This window comes from Nannospalax galili, unplaced genomic scaffold, assembly GCF_000622305.1.
Source record: "Nannospalax galili isolate Female #2095 unplaced genomic scaffold, S.galili_v1.0 scaffold129, whole genome shotgun sequence".
Classification (NCBI taxonomy): Eukaryota; Metazoa; Chordata; class Mammalia; order Rodentia; family Spalacidae; genus Nannospalax; species Nannospalax galili.
In genome coordinates, this window is record NW_008360030.1 from 1,002,534 (window position 1) to 1,023,966 (window position 21,433).

A 21,433-nucleotide genomic window follows, 5' to 3' on the forward strand; every position below is an offset into this window, starting at 1 on the left:
CTAAATACCATCAAACTATATTCTTTGAAAATCTCAAAAGTTCAATGAAAAATAAAGCAAAATATGTTTTAAAAAACTTAAGACACAACAAATTAAAAGTTGTAAAAGCCCTATGGAATACTTAGACTTCTGACTACCTTGAAGTAACTTTAACTCCACTGACTCTTGTTAAAGATACCCAAAGATTTGGGTTCCCTCTCTTTATCTGAATTATACAAAAGATATCAGTCTGCAATAACAATATTGATGGTATTTTATATTTCAAGAGTCCATGTTTCTTGATTAAATGTGTATTTAAGGTGCCCTATTTTTGAGTTAGATGGGGCTATATAATATACATAAATATACTGATATTTTGCCAATGAAAAGTAGATGGACAGTAATACAAAATGACTCTCATTGGTATCCCTTATTTCCCTTTCTGATTATAAAATAAGAAATAAGATTTGGTTATGTTCACCAAAACCAATGAATCCTGATTTCTTACAAGTCAAACTTCTTCCTTTTGTCCCTGTCACTAATATTTGGTACATGGGAAAAGACAATTTTGTTAAAAGGAATTTAAAGTGATACTATATTATTATCTGATTTCTTCTGTAATATGACTTTCAACCTACTTCCATGAAGTAAAATCCTATAGAATCCCAAAATAATATGACAAATGCAATTAGTCATAAATAAGAGTTATAGTAATTTAGATATTTAGATTTTAGATATATTAAGAATCAATTTTTCCTGAAATTAGAACTAGCGACTTCATGAAGTTATAACCAAAATCAAACTGACCAAAGAAAAATTGAAAAGGTAATAAATTATTTCACTCTATCACATTAAATACATCATAGAGTACAAATAACTATAGACACAAGAAAATATGTTGTTAATCTAGTTAAAGAGTTTGATTTTATGTTGGCTAAAATACCTATTGCCTTCATCTGCTAGCTTTACTTCTTTTTGACTGTGTTGTGTTCTTGATTATTGTAAATTTTACTATGACACTCCTATACAGTTATATGTCACTTGTAAATGTTATGTCAAATATAAAGGGCAAAAAAATTAGACCTAGAGTATGGTGGCTAATAAATTTACATGATCCAGTGATTTAAAATTTTTATTTATTTTTATTTTCTGAGTATGAGCTTTTTGCCTGCAAGTATATAAATGCACCATGGTCATACAATGCCAGAAGAAGCCAGAAGAGGCTGTCGGATCTCCTGGGACTGGAGTTACAGATGGTTGTTAGCCTCCATGTGGGTTCTGGAAACTGAACCTGGGTCCTCTGCAAGAGTAGCAAGTGCCCTTAACTGCTGAGACATCTCTCCAACCCCTGATGTAGTGATTTTATCCTTTAATGTCTTTATCAACTGTTTCTCTCTCCTGAAGACTGCTTTCCTGCCTACTGGCCTCTTTATCAGATATGAGGAATGAGTTTCCCTAGCACTGTCAGACATAAAACTATATTTTACCTCCACATGCAGAAAACAAGATGATTGGCCAATGGGGAAATTGTAAACTGAAGTTCCCAGAAAAAAAACAAAAACTTCACTCATGTTAAAACATTTTACAAGGCAGGCTGGGTACATAGCTCATTAGTTGCTCCACAAGCATGAAGACCTGAGTTCACGGACTAGAACCCATATAAAAGAAGCCAGAAAAGATTGTGCCAATTTCCCACACTAGGGAGGCAGACAGGCAGATTTCCTGAGGCTTATAGCCAGCCAGCCTAGCCTACCTGGTGAGTTCCAGATTAATAAGAGACCTATTTCAAAAAATAAGGTGACTCCTTAGAAATAACATCCAAATCATTCTCTGACCTCCACACACATGTGCATATACATGCACACATACATACACACAAGTATATGGCAAGGCTGATTAGAAATTCAGTGATTATGGAAAACCAGAATTTCATATAGCTGGAGGCAAATTATCTTATACTATTTTTAGTTCCCTTAATAGCCATTCACTGCCCACCTCTGTGTTTGAACTACATCCATTCTTGACTACTAGGTAATATCCTTTTAGAATGCACAAACACACCATTTATCTTCTACCATCTCAAAGGCTAAGAATGTCATCAAGTAACACCTGAGGCCTCTAACAGAGGTTTCCCTCATTTTACTGTAGCCCATCTAAAGTTCTCACCAAAATATTTTGAAAATGTTTTGACTTATGGCTTTCTTTGTTCTGTTACTGTAAAAACTTCCTAAAATTGCTGCCATGTTGAAATGTAGTAGAGTGACCCGAATCTGTTCCTGGGCCATGGTCACTCATATTTGACTCCAGAATAAACTCTTATTTCTACCTTTCAGATGAAAGCTATACTTTTGTCTTAACAAGGGCCATCAGTCAAGTGAACAACTGGAAAGGAGGTGCCCTGGAGCTGCCCATGAAGACTTGTCCTTTGCCTTTATTAGTCAATATAGACAAAATATAGCCGAAGTGTAGCCAGTTACGTCTCGTATCTCTCCCTGCAGAGTGAGGCAGTATGTTTGTTCTGCTCTTCTCTCCTTTTCTGCACAGTCTGGCAAGAACTGTGGATGGTTGTTATATATACACGCACATACAGACACAGATTTTAAAACAAAGAAAACAAGATCAATTTAAAATGCATTAACTAATGCTTGGGATTTTTTTATTTTCTGTGAGGGCATGTATTTTAGCCAGCCATTTCAATATTGTAAAATTGTCTTTATTATTATTTTAATTTTACATATTTATAATTATGGTGTGATAATTTAATCCATTATACAGTGTAAAATAATCAAATTTTATTATCGAGGTTGTTAGCATTTCATCACCTCAAATATTTTATTTATTATTATTATTTGTGTGTGTGTATGTGTTTATTGCCTACATGTAGGTAAGTGCACCCATGTCATGCAATGCCATCAGAGGACAGAAGAGGCTGTCAGATCTCCTAGTTGTTAGCTGCCATGTGGAATTTGAACCTCAGTCTTCTGCAAGAACAGCCAGTGTTCTTAACTGCTGAGCCATCTCTCCAGCCCCCAACTCAAGTATTTAAAAATAATTATTGTGAGGATCAACAAGATGGCTCAGTCAGTAAAGGTGCTTGCCACTAAAGCTGATGAGCTGAGTTCAATCCTCAGAATCCACATGGTGGAAGGAGAGAACTGACTCCCACAAATTGTCCTCTGACCTGCACATGCACACTGTGGCACCACACATACACACACTCACGATAAAGAAATAAATGTAATTTAAAAAAATCTTGCTTAGTATGTAATACTAGTACATAGTTGTGGGTTACCATGTGGGTTAATGACCATCATATAATTAACTTTCCATCTTCTTAAAATTCCTATCAACAGTGGGAAAGGATACAGAACAACAACAAAGTATAACATATTTGCAGAAATTGAAGAAAATATATTGTTTTCCTTATTACATTCATGCTGGTAGTCTTTATTATGACAAGAGACACATCTACTTTTATTGGTTCTAAAATCTGTATATTTAACAAACACCAATCCTTGGCTGGTCAAAGGGAAGTCCTATTTTTTTTTAATTAAAAGAAGCATTTCATTACAACAGCATTAACCTATTCAATAACATTTTTCTGAGCCAGGGTACATCTCTTTCAAAATTGGCTGTACATTTCTAGGTTTACAGATGAATTATTACGCTTATATAATCTTTTACTCATTATAAACTCTATAAGACATAAAATTAAATGAGGTTCCAACGTTTAAAAAAGATCTCCACTTCGTTGTCAGAACACACAGTTTCATACAGAAAAATTCATTCCAAGGCTATTGACATTGAGACGTTTTCACATGCATTTCTAATCTCTATATACATGACTATTACTGGTCACGGTCGCAAAATATGTTTATTTTAGTATTTTTGGCTTGCTGTTCCTATAATCTCTCTGAAGCAGTAAAAAGCCCATTTTGATAAAGTCTAGTCTTAGTCATGGGAAAAGTGATCTCAGATCTCTGGAACATTCTTTCCTAATGTCCACCTTATCTGTCTGTATGGAATGACTTCTGAAATTAGCCTCTCAGTTCCGTCCTGGAGGAGAGGAACACTTGAACTCAGGGTACCTCAGATCAACTGCTCCTGCTTTACAAATACCCCAGTGTTGTTCTGTGGTGGGGCAGGAGCTCAGCTGGACTGCTTTCTCCCCTTCCTGCCTCCATGAGACCAGGACCCAAGGATTGTAATCAAACAACACACTGGAAGCACTCTGTCTGGGTGTTTGGATTGCAATTAAACTTGCATTCTTTTTTCTTTTTTTCTTTTCTTTTCTTTCAGGTATTGCAGTTGGAGCCCAGGTCTTGGGTTGGCACATGTTCAACCACTCAGCTCCATTCTTAAGGCCTCTCTTTTATTTTAACTAATATTTTTATTAATTCTTTGAAGATTTCATACATTTATACAATGTATTTTGGTCATAGTCATCTACTACTGCCTCCCTTCGAGTCCCCCTAGGGCCCATGACAGTTTCCCTCCCAACTTTATGTCCTCTTTGATTATTTTTTATTAATAATCCTGAGTCAAATTAATGCTGCCCATATGCGCATAGGTGTAGGGCCATCCAGTGGGACATGGGGCACTTACCAGTGGCCACATCCCCAAAAGAGAGTGACTTTTCTTCCTTCAGCATCATCAATGGCCAATAGCTCCTCTGATGGGCATCTAACTTGCTGGACCCAAAGACTATGGCAGGCCTTCCCAGCATTTTGACACCCCAGCCTTAAAAGTAATGCTTCATAAAACAGGTTTTGAAACTATAAGCAAAAATATGTCTATCTCATGACTATTTTGGTATCCAATTCTATAAGACAGACTTTACCGCCCTGTTCATTTCAAGGGAGATGTCTGCAGCTCAGATATATAGTCAGCACTTAAGTCAAACACGGTGCTCCTCTTTCACAGCCTCTTACCCTCTGAATTAAAAAGTATTCACCACCAGTTGATGCTCTAATTCATTCTCAGCCTCTAGCAGGATGGTCTTTAATATTAACAAGGCCAGCTGCAGAAATGTCAGGCTGGCCTTTGGCTTGATGCCTGGCCATGGAAGGGGTGGGAAGCAAAGCTGAAGGGTTCCAATTCTCCTGAAGACACCACTGCGCTCTGCAACTTTACTCCAATTGAAACGGCTTCCTGTTCAGCTTCCAAACAATTCTTTACTTCCCAGTGCTCTTGAACTTCAGCCAGAACTGTTTCTTGCTCCCTACTGTTCTTACTCTATATTGCACTTGAGTAGAAAGAAATGCTGCTTTCAGGTGACTACGTTCCTTCAGTTCCATTAGGAAGAACAAGGATAGGAAGCCAGAGGACTTCACGGAGAGAGGGTGTCACTTGGGAGTCCTTGTTGACTAGACCATCACATGTAATATAGCAAGGCCAATTTGTTGTTTCTAGTTTCTGGATGGTTCATGCTGGGAGCAGGCTGAGCAGAGGCATACTGAAGAATTCTTAACAGGCTCCTTGTGAATGTTTTTAAAAACCATCACTCCCAACTATTTATATTACATTTGTATTCATGAGAAAAAAATCTCTGCCTAGACTAAAAATAAACCTTTTATTAAACCCCCTGAGTCCTGTTTCCCAAACTGTAAGGGGCTAGGAGCGTGGTACAGTGATAGACGACTTGCCTAGCTTGAACAAGGCCTTGTGTTCCATCCCTAACATGTGGAGGGTGGGGTGGAATAAAGATTTCTAAGGTTCCTTGGTGCCAAAGGAAAGTGACATTTATTAAGTGCCTGTTTGTGCAGTGTTCCTTGCTGGATACACGTTGACTCGGTCTTCATCTCTGCTCCGTAGGGTGTGAGGTGCATTTGGGCGTGGTGAAACAAGTTCAGAGAGCTTAGGTAAAGTGTCAAAGATAACACACCCAGAGGATTAAAACAAGTGATCTTTGTTTCTAAACTGATGTCTTTAAAATTTGTAGAAATGATGTAGGCAGCTGGTAAAGAAAAAGACTTTAACCTTTAACCATGCAAGAGGGTACAAAACATCCTTCAGTCTCCATTCCTAGAATAATCACTGCATTTCTTGTGATATATATATATATATATCTAAAAATACTTTGTGCAAATTCAAATACATTGGCATTTTAACGCATAAGTAGGAGTGAACTGTATTTACTGTTCTGCTTTTTTCACATTTAATTTTAAAAATTAATTTTAAAATATTTTTAAATAAATTATTATTTAAATTATACAAAATTTAATAAGTTCAATTTTAAATTATTAATGCTTTGGTAATCTTTCCATGTCATTTCCTTTTTGGTGCCTATATTGTGTTTCATTGTAAGAATGTATTGAACTTATTTGTCCAGTTCCTAAGGCCATACTGTAGGATAATTATGTTGTTCTAGTCTTTTGCTATATTTCATTGCTCTACCACTGAGCAACATCCCAAGCCCTTAACCTTTTCTTATACTTAAGCAAGTACTATCCAAAAGACCCAGGTCCTGAGGCCTAAGTTCCTGTGTCCTAGTGGAAAAAAAAATGAATAACCATTGATACTGTTTTCCTACATCATTCTTTTAAGGGCCTCCCCTGCCTCACTAAGCACCAAACCCACCATCAACTGAGGAGTCTTGCCAAAGAAGGCAGTTCCAAGCAGGAGCTCAGAGAACGTTCAAATCAAAAGTAAGCATGACTCTCACAAGGGCAATGTTTTACTAAAGGGACATGTTTTATTAAAAATCGTTCATGTGCTACTGAAGCCCTGCTGCTCACATATGTACTCATCTGTGCACATGCACATAACTACAATCTATCTGTGTTTGCATAATCACACAAATATGCATATCACCATCACCACCTCTACCACCATCTTAATTTCCAGGCCTCTGATTCACAATACCCAGCTTAATAGGCTACTGTGAGGCTGAACAGATTTTGCTAAATGAAAAATTCTACATAGAAGCAGTGTTTTAACAATGCCTGTTCTTTAGCAGTCTGCATTTAAGTCACAGATGGTCTTTTCAGAGTGATAATTATATGTAATCCTACATAGGACATTGGGGCTCAGTCTACTGAGTTAAATGGAATGACTTCAAAAATGGTGGTGGCTGGACATTTCTTTTTCTATTTAGAATGATTTCCCGAGAGTTAGTTTCCTTGTTGTTAGAGCTTAATCTACAAGACACCTGCCTCAGTCCCTAGTTTCTTTCAAAGGGGGCATAAATCTTGTCAAGGACAAAGACTAAAGAGTCTTAAATGCCTTAGGGCATTAGGGATATAGATCAGTGGTAGAACAGATGCTCAGCATGCTTGAGGCCCTAGGTCCATCTCCAGAACTTGCATGCACACACATACACACACATACACACACATATACACACACGGAGAGAGAGAGAGAGAGAGAGAGAGAGAGAGAGAGAGAGAGAGAGAGAGAGAGAAAAAAAAAATCAATTTCTGGGAGAAACATAGGGGAGCAATAGGAATGAAGTCCGGGATTCTACAAAGGATAGATGTTAAAGGAGGCATGCTGAAAAAGACAGGACAGTACATCAGTCTGCTCAGAACAAGAGTGAACAGTGCTTGTGCAAGGATGTGCTCTTAGATGAGCAGCTACAGGCAACAACACATCTGAAAGCATGTGAAGGTGATAAATGGCCAGTGTGTAATTTCCCTTTCCCATAACTCACTGTGGCTGAGTTTGCTGTTCATTAACAGCCCTTGATTCCCCATTCTGATCTTGCTCCATGCCAGTGACCTGGCCCAGGGGATGAATCATTGATCCAAGCAGTGGTTTGCAGTTTAGGCTGCATAGTAGAGTCACCTGGGGAGCTTTGAGACCCCAGAGCTTGGGTCTAAGGACCTCTTCTTAGACAGATTGACTCAGAATCTCCTGGTCTAGGGGTAAAGCAGGATGGTAGAGCACCTACATAGCATATGTCAGGCCATAGGTTCCATCTACAACACCAAGGCAAAAAAATTTTTTTCTGAGCTGGAGCTCAGGCATTGGCATTTTTAAAAGTGCTTCATTTGGATGCATATCTCTCCTACCTATATGGTCTTCCTTTCTCAGGCTCCAGTTACATACTGTTAACCACACCAGGTACATTAATACAAAGTTGCATAAATTATTTATAGTCTTTACATTGCTGCTCTGAGAAGCAGGATAAACTGATAAACTGGTTCCCTTTGTCTAGCATATCCACACCAATCCACACTGTATACACTACCTGCCCTATGGCAGCCGAGAAACACTACATGGGTGGAATTTTTACTATAATACATTATTATAATTGTTTGATTTTATTATTGTGGTTAATATATTACTGTGACTAATTTATAAATTAAATTTTCTCATAGGTCTGTATAGAGGAAAGTACAGTATATATAGAATATAGTACCATCTGAGGGTCTTAGAAACATACTCACCAAAAATTAAAGTCTACTGTAATTGTCAGCAGGGACTGAGAACTGCTGCTCTGGGCCATTCAGGATGTTCTTATTCCCTTATGCCGGTTATTGGCCTAGGGCAGATCATATGAGCCAGCTCTAGCCAGTGAGAAGGAAGACAGCTAGTAGTTTAAGGGTTCTAAGAAAGATTTTTATGACCAGATTATCTTCCTAGGAACTGAGAATACAAGCATTTCAATAAATCCACAGATTGATATTAAGTGTCGAATGTGAAAGGACAGGGTCAGTTCCCAAAGTCTACAAGAACTTAAAATTTCCTCAGCAGCCCTGCTAGAAAAGCCCCTATCAGGAAGAAGCCCCCATCAGCAGGAAGCCCCTTTCAAACAGCAACACTAGGGTCTTTGCCCACAGTCACTGTCATTCACAGACTTGCACTTCCTAAAGGGTAAAGTCTTTGTCCTCTACTCTCTGCTCCATTATCCTGCCCCAATCAGCATTCAGTAAGTATCAGAACAAATTTGGGGGAGGAAGTAGAGCAAACGATTCTAGGAGATTCTCCAATCTTAAAACCATAAAATGTTGCAGCTTTGCCTGGGGCGGGGGGGGGGTTCCTGAAGTCTGTGAAGGAGAGTTAGGGACCATTATGTTCCATCTGTAAATACAGATGAAAGGATGTTTTTGTTAAGACGTGAGGAGTCGCCCTGTGCCTTACCTTCCTTCACTCTGGAAATCAGGAAAGAACACAGACTTCCTAGCAATTATAGAAACTGGCTTGATTGCTGAGAGCAGAAAAAAAGTCAGTTGGCTAGCTTCCAGAATCACTCTGAAACCCTAGCTCTATTAACCGAAAAATCCATCTTCATTAACATCTTCAACCTTTGTCCCTCCAGCCCATCCCAGGGGAATGCTGAATTACACTATAAAATAATGAATGGAAACTTAAGTCACTTCCGTCCTCCCTACACTGCTTTTCCTTCTCCTCTGGTCTATACCTAGCAGAAAGTAACAGGCACCCTTCCAACTCACAATGTTTTGGAAATGCGTTCCCATGCCACCAACTAGACTCCGATGGTCAGCATCATGCATAACAATGTTACATGCCATCTGTTGACCCAACACTGGAAACATTTGGAGAGTGTTCAAGGCCATTTTAGCATCTATACATATACACTTTACAGAAAAGGAAAACAAAAGACGGGGTGACTTTTCATAAATTGTTAAATTGTTATAGGCAATCTAAGCTCCGCCCCCCCGCCCCCTGCCCCAATCTATCACGACGATGGAATGGAGTGGGGGAAACCACTCCAGAGGTCTTGGACTACTAGAGGAAGCTGACCAGGCAGCTTTTGTGACCTGGTGTTAACGGGATATGGTCAAATATCCTGCAAACAGCAGTAAGTGGCTGACGCAGAGCGGGAGTGGTTGGGGGAGGACCGGGACGGTGAAGAGGGGGGAGGAGAAGAGGAGGGGAAGGAAAGAGAAAGGGGGAAGGGAGGGGTGCACGCATCAGCCAAGAAAGAAATTTCTGACACAGAAATGTGCACAAAACTGTTGCAAGAGCTCCCTGGCTGTGCCTGCGTACTTAGTACTGAGGAAAGCTCTGGAGCCTGAGCGGGAGACTGAAGAACTATCAAAAGAGAAATTAATGATAAGCACGGGCCAAGAACCCATAACTTCCACTGCACCTTGACTTTTTGGTTTTCTCTGGCAGCACATGGCAAAAAGCTTCCCCACAAGACAAATGGGCATCAATTTCATAACTACCGGTCTCGAAGAGTTCCCTAAATACTATACTACCTCGTACTGTTTCCCCTTGTCAAGTTCCATTAGGATGTTTCAGAGTTTCTCTGTTGTCCTCGGACCTCTGATGTCTTATACTGCATAAAGCAGATGGGGAGTGCAGAGATCTGGATGCTGCTTCAACTACAATTACACATTCTCTTTCGTTTCAAGGTCCTCTTCTGAGAAGGAAGGTGGCTAGGTTAGCAAACCCAATCAATCTCTTCAATTCTATCAACAGGGCTTTCTGGGACCTGGTCTGACAGCTTTCCATTCAAGAAAGCACTGTTACCTTATCTACTCCAAAACTCATGAGCTGTTTCAGACTCCCTCCCGCAACACCCTTCCTTACACCCTCCTCTGCCCAGGACCACCTTACCGGGATCCACCCCAGGGCTGGAGCAGGGGGTTGAGATACTACATGGCTGCCTTGGCCTTCATCTCCAGTGGTATCTCCCTTTCCCTGGCGGCCTCCAGGTTGCCCTCATCTCCGCTGCGAGGGTAGGCCAGCAGTCGCATTGCTGGGGCGCAGGCGGCCTCCACGTGGCGCACCTGCTCTCTGCTCAGGCGCTCACGCCATGCGTGCACCGCCTCGCGGGCGTCGCGTGCCGACAGGTGGAAAGGCCGATCGGTGCCATAGGCTGCTCCCCGCGTCATGTTGAGTGCAAAGGCATCCAGAGCCGCCACCGCCCGCAGCCCGGCGAAGCGCAGCAGACGGCTCAGCTGGGCTTGGGGCTGCCACACCAGGTCTTCATAGCGCAGCCGCAGGTAGCGGCGCCGCAGCCAGGTGGGCGCACCGCGAGCGAAAAGCAGATCGCGCAGCCAGGCCTCGCAGATCACCTCGAGAGCACTGGTCAGGAAGAAATCAGTGCGAGGCACTGAGGGTATCGCACGGGCCTGGCCTCCGGGACGGGCGGCGACGCCGTGCGCCAGTAGCACGCGGTGGAAGCGTTCGCTTCTCTGGCGGGTGCGCAGCACCTGAATGCTCTCGCGCAGCAGCCCCTGCCTGGACTTGAGGCGCGAGTTGTGCACGGCCCGCGGGTCTCGGAAAAGCTGCACCACCTTCAGGTTGAGGCCTGGGTCACGCAGCAGGGGCACTAGCACGCCCAGGTCGAGCAGGCGCACGTCCTTGATGACCACCACCGGGTACTTGCGGCACTCTGCCTCCAGGGCTCGGAGCGGCACCGGAGGGCAGCTGCGCTCACAGGCAGTGTCCTCGACGAGGCCCACCTCGGTGCGGGCGCGGGGCGCAGCGGGGCACAGCGGCGGTGAGCAGATGACCTTGTTGGTCCGCCAGCGGAAAAGGGTGGCGGTGGTGAGGTTGGTTGAGTCCGGGGCTCGCGCGGCCAAGTCCCTGGACGGCGCGTACAGCCGCAGCACCGAGAAGTCACAGCGAAAGAGCGAACGCAGCATGTCGCGCAGCGCTCCTTGCAAGCTCTCCGCGTCTCCTGGATACAGCGCCTGCCACACATGCCACATGGGCTCATACAAGTAGAAAACGTCCGGGTGCTGGTTGAACAGTTCGCCCAGGAAGGAGGAGCCGGTGCGCCAGGTGGCATGCACGTAGATGTGTTGCTTCTCGTGGGTCCCCACCTCTCCGACCGTGCTGAGGTTGCCTGGGGACCCCAGGGACCCGCCCGCGCCCCATCCACCCGGGGGGCGCGCCTCGGCGCCCTGTTCGCGTTCTTCAGCCGCCGCCGCCTCCAGGCTCCACACTCCCAGGCTGCGCTGCAGGCCGGGGCAGTGCCCGACGCCCTTGTCCTGGTCGCTGCCGCTGTCCAGGACCGAGGGGACGAGCAGCAGCATCAACGTGTACAGCACCAAGAGCAGCGCAAACTTGCAGTACTCTCGGCGCCGCCGCCGCCGGCCATTCATCGTTCACCAACTCCCCGGGGCAGGCCAGGCGCCGCGCCGTCCTTTCCCCTGGCTCCCGCCCAGAGTCTGCTTTTCTGGCCGCTTCTGGTCCCTTGGAGCTGGGAGGAGCGGAGCGACCGGGCTGTGCATCCACAAGGGGGGAACTTGGAAGGCGGTGGTGCTAGAGTGACGGCACCTCTCTTCTTGACTCAGCCTCTAGAGAGCACTCATTGGCGGGTTCGGCAGCTGCCGGCGCCGCCCACAGCCCCGCCTTTCCTACCCTCCAAGTTCGCCCACTGCACCACCAGAACTGGGCGGGGCTGCAGCCGCCGGCGATGGCCTCCTCTGGGGCGCTTCAAACAGGAGTCTACCTTTATGCAACTCCTTCAAAATGAAGTCAAGTCTCCGTTAACTGACTTCAGGCAAGGGAGGGCCTCGTGTGTACAGACTGTACCCAGTGACTGGACCCCACCCGGAGAACTCCACTGTCCTTTCTGTTTTATGACCCCTGCCTTGCCATCTCTGTTCTAGGCAGATAGTCACACTCCATGATCTACATCCAGCGCCCTCATCAGTCCTGGAGTGGGTATTACCGTATTCTGGATGGAGCACTCCACGAAGATAAACGATTTGGACTGTGCATTGCCTGGTGGTGTAGGGGATTTGGGAGACATTGCTGGAGTCACACAAACGAACACATTTAATGGTTAAGATCTAGCCTTTGTGAAATTCTAAGAATTCTGTTCCTTGCGATTGTACTACCTGGAGGAGGCCTTGCACATCTTACCAGGTCTCAGTTTTACTCATTTGTAAAATATATGGATTTTCAGTGCTCATGTACCTCCTAGAGTTGTGAGACTTGAAGGTTGTTACTACAGCAATTAAGCACACATGCACAAAGATATTTGCAAAACCAGAGTGATAGAATGCTGAATTCGCCCAGAAAATGGGCGTTTAAAAGGACACTTAAAGAGAATGTAACCTTCAGGTGTGTTGGTCACCCCTTTAACCCCAGCACTCCAGAAGCAAAGGCAGGTGGAGCTTTGTGAGACTGAGGCCAGTCTGGTCCACACTGGGAGTTCCAGGGCAGCCAGGGCTACATAGTGAGACTGTGGAGAGAGGGAGAGACAGAGGGGGAGTTACACACACACACACACACACACACACACACACACACACACACACACGCACACACGCACTCTCAGCTCTCAGGTCCATGCTGTCCTTACACCTGACCAACAAAGCCAATACAAGGCATTCTAAGCTACAGTTTGGGGAATAAAGATATTTATTTGGGCTTGCCAACAAAGCGTATGCTATCCAGGAGGGGGTCACTTAGCATGGATGCCCAGATATAAAATGGTAGATGAAAAATTTGGAAAAATAAGAACATCTGAAAAGCTCTTTTGCCCCACTTGTAAAACCACTGACTCAGCACTGTTTCTGTCCGTGCTTCCCAGCTATTTTCAAATTTTCATGTTCAGATAAAAGATTCTGGACATTCCTTTTCTTTCCTTGTTTTTTATTACATTTGTTAATTTGTGTGTGTATACTATGTGCATGTGGAGGTCAGATGATAACTTGCAGCAGCGGGTGCTCTCCTTCCATCATGTGGGTCGAGGGTATTGAACAGATTATCAGGCTCAGGGACAGGCATTTTTACTCACTGAGTCATCTAAGAACATTCCTGCCAATAAACTAAACTCCCTCAGTCATTTCATCACTCATCTAGCAATATCCTTCTCCTCCAGACCCCACTTTTGGCTTTTACTGGACCCACAAACACTACTGCAAAAAGTTTCTACATAGGACACATTGGCATCCAGAGAAACTCAACGGCTTGACCTCAGATGGTCTCTGGAACCCCATACTCTTCACATCAAATCCCAGTCCCAAGCTACCATGACTATTTCTAATTCTCTGCTCTTCTCCAAACAAGGACACCTGTCTACACCCCTTTCTCAACTGTGAACTTACCTCCTACTTTGTAGGCAGAAAGAAATCATGTTGGACCTCCTCACTGTCCACAAGCAGATACACGTGTATCCACTTTGTGTACTCCTCCTTCTCAGCAAGAATATTATTTTGAAATATAAATTCATAGCTTTCTTCATGTTTTTACTTTTCTTGTCTCTGATTTTAAGCAAATAAGGTGGCTCTGGGCTCACTTGGGAGAAGGATGTGGCCAAGGTGAATATAAATGATTCCTGGTGTTTCTTTCCAAATGCCTCAAGTCCAGTAGTGAAGAGTGTGGTAGACGGTGAAATACAAAAAAAAAAAATTTCCTCCTTCATCTGTCCCCTTGGCCTTGCTTTCCCATACCAATTTTAGAATAACTCCTATGGTTTAAATGCAGTCTGTCCCTACCCAAACCTGTGTTGAAATTTGGTTGCTAATGTGGCAGTGTTGAGATGGTGGGGACTTTAAAAGTTGATTAAGTCATTAGAAATGGAGATATAGCTTAGTAGTAGAGTGACTTTTTTTTAGCATGCACAAGGCCCTGGGGTCAATTCCTAATAACACAGTTAAAAAAGAGTTTTAAATATTTTTAGGAATGAGTTCTTAGTTTCACAGGACAGATTAGTTATATTAAGAATGGATTGTTATAAAGTATATCAGTTCTTTGGCCTCAATACTCCTCTTTTCTGTGTGTCTGACTCCTTGCTTTTTGGCATTTTTGGTATGTATAGAGCAGTATATGGCATCCCTCAGAAGCCAAGAAGAGACTTTTGGAAGTTTCCAGATTCCAGATATATAAGAAAAAGGAACAACTTGTATTTATGATTGCCCTATCTTAGGCAGTCTGTTACAGCAACAGAAAATGGACGAAAAGAAGGACAGTAATAAACAGGAAGAAACAGAGGTGTAGAACATGTTCCACTGAGGGGATTGGCCTCTTGCTGCTCTTTGATTTTCTGAGATTCCATGGAAGAAGCCTAAGCCAGCCACATGGTTTAAAGGAAAGGCCTCCCAGCTAAGGTGTCCTGGCAACTGCCTAACAGGTGAGAGAGGAAATCCTAGACCACTGCTTCTCCATCATTAATGTTTGAGAACTCTTGTCAAAATGTAGAAATTGATTCCATACACTCGGGGTGTGGCTAGAGCCTGCATTTCTAATAGGCTCCTGCTGATCTGAGCCACTGAATTGTAAGAAATAATAGATGAGTGCTGCAATTTGCAGCATACTCTATATTAACTTTCTGAAATTTTTATTAAGAAACTTTTTGTCAACTCTGTAGGGGTTTCTGGCTTACTATCATATCATTGCAAATAGAAATTGTTTTTGCTTTTTAAGTATTTAAACTTATAAGTCATTTATGTTTCTAAATCTATTTTCTGATACCGACAGCTTAATGCTAAATAATGGCGGACATAATAGGTATCTATGCTTTCTGGTCTTGGCAGAAATTCCCCTAGTGTTTTCCACTAAAATGCTAGGTTTAAGATTAAGTCATGTACACACACACACACACACACACACACACACACACAGAAACACACATACATATGAACACATGTATTACCATGCAAGGAAAGGATCAAATTATAATTATTTGAATGCTTTTAAAATTAAGAAAAAATTAAATTTTATTGAAGGCTTTTTTAACATTGCTAGAGATAATCATGATTTTTCTCCTTCATATGTATTATTATGATACATTAATGAATTTCATAATCTTTTATCTCAGGAGCAATTCTCCATACATATGAACACATGTATTACCATGCAAGGAAAGGATCAAATTATAATTATTTGAATGCTTTTAAAATTAAGAAAAAATTAAATTTTATTGAAGGCTTTTTTAACATTGCTAGAGATAATCATGATTTTTCTCCTTCATATGTATTATTATGATACATTAATGAATTTCATAATCTTTTATCTCAGGAGCAATTCTCAATTAGACACAGGGTATTATTTATTTAGCTCATATTGGATTGTATTTCCTTATTTTTATTTAGTATTTTTGTACGAATAGATGGGATTAGTTTATAACTTTGTTTCTGTGCTCCCCTCATCAGGTTTAGGTATTGAGATTACATTCTCTACCTGAAGAGAAAGTAGGGGTTTTCTTCACTTTGTGTGCTGTAGCATGGTATATGTAGCATTTGGACAATCTTCTCTGTGAATATTTTGCTAGTTGCTCCTGTGAAACACCTGAGTCGGCTGTTTGTTTCTGGGATCATAGTTAAATAGCTTTGAAGAAATTGAGGCTGGAAGTGGTGGCACAGATTTGTAACCTTAGCACTTGAGAATCTGAGGCAGGAGGATCACCATGCGTTTGAGGCCAGCTTCGAATTCATAGCAAGTTCCAGGACATTCAGGACTACATAGTGAGACCCTGTTTCAAAACACAAAACATGGGCTGGCCAGATGGGTCAGTGGATAAAGGCACCTTCTTGCCAAGTCTGATGACTTGTGGTTGATCCCTAGGACCCACATGATAAAGAGAACTGCTTACCTCTTATTGTCCTCTGAACTCCACATGCTTACAACATGGTATGCACCCTTGCCCACACTAAATAAATAAAACAAAAAAATCCCACCAAAATGCAGTTATTAAAATTGAAGCCAGGCATGGTGGTGCACACCGTTCATCCCAGAAATTGGGAGGCAGAGGTAAGTGAATCTCTGTGAGTTCAAGGCCAGCCTGATCTACATAGTGAGTTCCAGGCCAGCTGGGGCTACAGGGAGACCTTGTCTCAAAAAGACCAAAAAATTTTTAAACAACTTTTTAAAGAAATTAAGTTTTGTTTTTCTGATGAGATCAGTTTAGCAAATGATTTTTCTAGGAAATTATCCAGTCCATCTAGTTTCTTTCTTTCTTTCTTTCTTTCTTTCTTTCTTTCTTTCTTTCTTTCTCTTTCTTTCTTTCTTTCTTTCTTTCTTTCTTTCTTTCTTTCTTTCTTTCTTTCTTTCTTTCTTTCTTTCTTTCTTTATTATTTTAGTTTTTCTGTTTCAGTAGTATTTTCCTCATGTCATTTCTTTATTTTGTATATGTCTTCCTCCCAAGCCGCAGGAGTTTCTGATCAGGGTCAGATTACCAATTATCTCTACAAAACAATTTAACATTAAATCAGAGGTATCAACCAATATATTAATTGTTGGTCTAGTTTATTTTTTCAAGAAACAGAATTTTTATTTCTTATTATATCATGTCCTTCCATTTGCAAGCCAGCATCCAGTGGCAGTGGGAGGTGCTACTGTGCATCCTTATTTCAGGCAATTCCATGAAGTTGCTGTGGAATCTTTTTTTGGCGGGGAGGGGCAGGGAACCCTCTGGGCCAGCATGAGGTGCCAGGAAAAATATTTTGAAAGTACTGTATTAAGTTGAGCAAGAACACACTGTAATCCCAGCACTTGGGAGGTTGAGGCAGGAGGATCACAAATTTGAGGCCATCCTAAACTACATAGTGAGTTCAAGATCACCCTGGACTACATGGTAATACCCTGCCTCAAAAGAAAATATACTGTATTAATTTTTTGTTGCTACAATATCAAATTGCCACAAATTCAGTGGCCTCAATAATAAAATTTTAACATCTTGAGGCCAGGGATCATGGTGTGTACCTGACTGGAGGATTGCCATGAGTTCAAGGCATAGTGAGTACCAGGACATCCAGGGATAAAAGTTCCATGCAAACTCAAGTCAGACAAAATCCCAGCATAGAAGTTGAGGTAAGAAGTCTCAGCCTTAGCTGAGGAACTATTAGCAACCAATAACTACTGGGAGAGGGAGAGTTGGTTTTGTTTAAGGGTGTGACACTAGACAAGTTAACCAAGCTCCAGTGGATAGACACATACTGAAGAACATTTGGGAACACAAAGTTGACTTGACAGGCCTTAATATACATAACGGAGTACAAGAAATCTGGCAGGATGGCTATAAGAGGGGTGCAGATATGGGTGAGGATCTGAATATGATCAAAATATACTGTATGAAGTTCACAAAAATTCAATAATTTTTAAACCATCTGTTGCATTAAATTTTCCCCTTCCCATTCTCTGTTTGACCCACCCTCACTCTCTCAGAGACTCATGGTCCTGACGCGGTAGACAAACTGGTATAACACATTTTTATCTTGGATTTCACATGGTTCATATGACAAGGAGGGAGCAACTTACAAAAAGATGGCTTTTCCTAAGTCACGGATCATTCAGGTCCTGCCCACAGTCTCCTTTAGCTTTCGCCAGCGTCTCATAAGTGCGCTGTCTCACTCCACGGTCTGAACGCCCTCCCCCCTTCCTGATCCTGATCCCAGCTCTGGACCAGCGCACCCTTGGCTCTCTCCCTCTTCCAATCTCGATGCTCTGGGGGGTGGGGGTGGCTAGGCTCCACTCTTTTTCCCAGGGTGCCCTACACTCGCCCGTAGCTCATGCTTTTCGGAGGAATGAATGGTTTCTGGGCTACACCATCTTACAGTTCTAAAGGTTAGGCGTCTTAGATGGGCCTCATCAAGCTAAAACCAAGATGCCAAATGGGTCTGTATTTCTATCTGAGTGGTCTAGAAAGAACTAGATTCTCTTTATCTTATGTTTTCCAGTTTCAAGAGATTTACCTGCACTTCTTAACTATTGACTAGTTTCTGACCTTCCTTCCTTCCTTCCTTCCTTCCTTCCTTCCTTCCTTCCTTCCTTCCTTCCTTCCTTCCTTCCTTCTTTCCTTCCTTCCTTCTTCCTTTCTCTCCTTTCTTTCCTCTTTTATTTCCTTCTAGAAAAGGCATTATATAGGCTAGGCTGGCCTCAAATTCACTATGTAGCTAAGGACAACCTTATACTTCTGATCTTTCTGTCTCTACCTCCTAAATTCTAGGATTACAAGTGTAAACCACCACACCTAATTTATGTAGTGCTGAGTATTGAACCCATGATTTGTGCATGCTAAGCAAGTACACTATCAGCTGAGTTAAATCTTAATTCTATTATCACATGTCTATCTAACCATATCCAGAAAAGGTTCTTTTAAGAACTCATGAAACTATATTGGGTAATCCAAGATAATCTCTTTCAAGAAATAATACCCTGAATTACATCTGTAAAATCCATATATATATATATATATGTATGTATATATCAGCATATATACATACGTACAAGTTTTCCTGAGGATGCTCTAACATCAAACTGGATGGCTTAAAATAGACATGTATTTTCTTACAGCTTTAGTTTTTAAGGTCTGATGTGTAAAGGCAAGGTGTTTTCAGGACCTTACATCCACTGGAGATGCTAAGGAATCTGCTGCTTATCTCCTTCATCTTTAAGTGGCTATTGATATTCTTTGATTTGCTGCTGGATTTTTGTCTGCTCTGTCTTCACATGGTCTTCTCTTTACAATCTCCCTCTTCTCTCTTTCTAGAAGGATACCTGGGATGTCATTGAGATCCCATTCAGATAACTCAGGCTAATCTCATCCCCAAATCCTTAACTACCTCTGCAAACACCGTACTAAATAAAATAATATTTGAAGTTTCTGAAATCAGGACTTGATGTATTTGAGGGACTATCAAAGGAGTCCACTACATCCTGGAAGGTAACATATCCACAGGTCCTAAAGATCAGGACAAATATGTCCTGGATTATGTGTGTTGAAAACTACAAAACAATGGCGAAAGTCATCAAACAGTGCATACTTTTTACAACTTCACTAAAGATATAGTTGTAAAACCACGTGCATCAGACAGCCACAGTGGCCCATACCTACAATCTGGCTACTTGAGAGGCTGAGGTAGGAGGATCTCAAGTTCAAGGCATGCCTGAGTTACCAAGTAAGTTCAAGGCAATCCTGAACTGAGACCCTACCTCAAAAAGTAAAGGAAAGTTTGGGGATGTAGCTTAGTGGTAGGGAGCTTGCCTAGGATGTGCAAGAGCCTAGGTTCAACTGTACCTACAGACTATAGATCTAATGTAAAATGCTTAGTTTTTAGGAGTAAATATAGAAGAAAATCACTGTGCCTGGAATTAGGTAGATAATTCTTAGCTATGACAGTTACCTTTCTCATCACTCAAACAGAATATCTGATAGAAACAAATTAAGGGAAGAATTCATTTTTGGCTCATGGGCTGAAGGATACAGACCACCCTGGTGGGAAGAATCATGGTAGGAAGAGCAGCTCACAGCTGTGGCAGGGGGAGGATGACGCAGCTGGTTACAGTGAATAAGCACTCAGGAAATAGGGAACTCAAGCAGAAACCAGAGCCAAGTTCTAATCTGTAAGGCCAACCCCCCAGTGACCCATTTACTCCAGTGTGGTCTTACCTCCTAAAGCTTCAACAATCTCTGAAAGCAGTGTCACCAGATAAGGAACAAGTATTGAAATGCATAAACCCGTGGAAGGCATTTACATTTGAATCAGACATAGTCCAAAGGCATTATTCATAAAAGAAAAAACTGAGAGCCAGAGATATGGCTCCATGGGTAAAGGCTCCTGCTACCAAGCCTGACAACTTGAATTTACCCAATGGAAGGAGAAAACTGACTCCTGCTAGTTGCCCCCGTAATTTTCCTCTTTCTCTCTCTCTCTCTCTCTCTCTCTCTCTCTCTCTCTCTCTCCTCACACAAATAAATAAATGTAATAAAATGATAAGTTGGACATCATAAAAACTAAAAAATACTTGCAAAGGATGCTTTTCAGAGGATTAAAATACAACCTTTGGGTTGAGTTTGGATCCCTAGCACCCACATAAAAGCTGGGTGTGGTGGGGTAGAGCCAATTCAATGAGCTTTAAGTTCAGTGAGAGCCCTGTCTTAAAACATCACCACCAACAAGAAACCCAATCTTCCCTCCCCAGGACAAGAACTGTTGAGGCTCGCATACCTTGGTGAGCTCATTAGAACTTTCCTATTCCTCTGTCATCCTTCTTTCCTAGGATTTGGATGGGAATCTTGGTCCACTTACCCTGGTGAGATAGTTAAAATCTGCACACTCCTTCAAAAGCACCACACTCTCAGTTCTAGTTGTGATTGCTCACTTGGAACCTTGGACCAGATTAGAATCACCCTGTCCCACCAATAAAAAAATTGAATGTGGGAACCTGAAGCACAGACCGATTATCTATGCATACCTGATCAGTAATCATCCAAACTACAACAGCAATAAAAACAAAACCAAATTTCTACTCAACAAAGGCAGGCTAGAATTTCATATCAGACACACAATAAAAAAGAAGCCCATATGCCCAGGCCACAGTGCAAAATTACAAATAATATGAAAAACAGATAAAAATGTTCCTGTCAAATTCCACCAGTCCTATAGAAGGGGTCAATGAGAACTATGCAGAAGAACCCCAGGACATAGAACTTAAAACAAAACAACCATAAACATGATCAAAAGATTTAAAGAACCTTAAAGAATATGTAAACAAACAACTCAAGGGACTCAAAGAGAATAAGAATAAACTAGTGACGGAAGCTCAAGAAAATGCAAATATAATGCTGACTGAAATAATA

At 42.0% G+C, this 21,433-nt stretch overlaps 1 protein-coding gene across 1 annotated transcript in view; it reads right to left on the reverse strand.

Annotated features, from left to right (window-relative positions):
- Positions 1-12,175, reverse strand: part of Chst7 (carbohydrate sulfotransferase 7) — a 51,182-nt gene extending 39,007 nt beyond the window's left edge. Inside the window, exon 1 of the mRNA XM_008824102.3 lies at positions 10,510-12,175. Coding sequence (XP_008822324.1) covers positions 10,548-12,005 — 1,458 coding nt within the window. The 5' untranslated portion in view covers positions 12,006-12,175 and the 3' untranslated portion in view covers positions 10,510-10,547. The remainder of the gene's footprint in view (positions 1-10,509) is intronic.
- Positions 12,176-21,433: the final 9,258 nt, after the last annotated feature.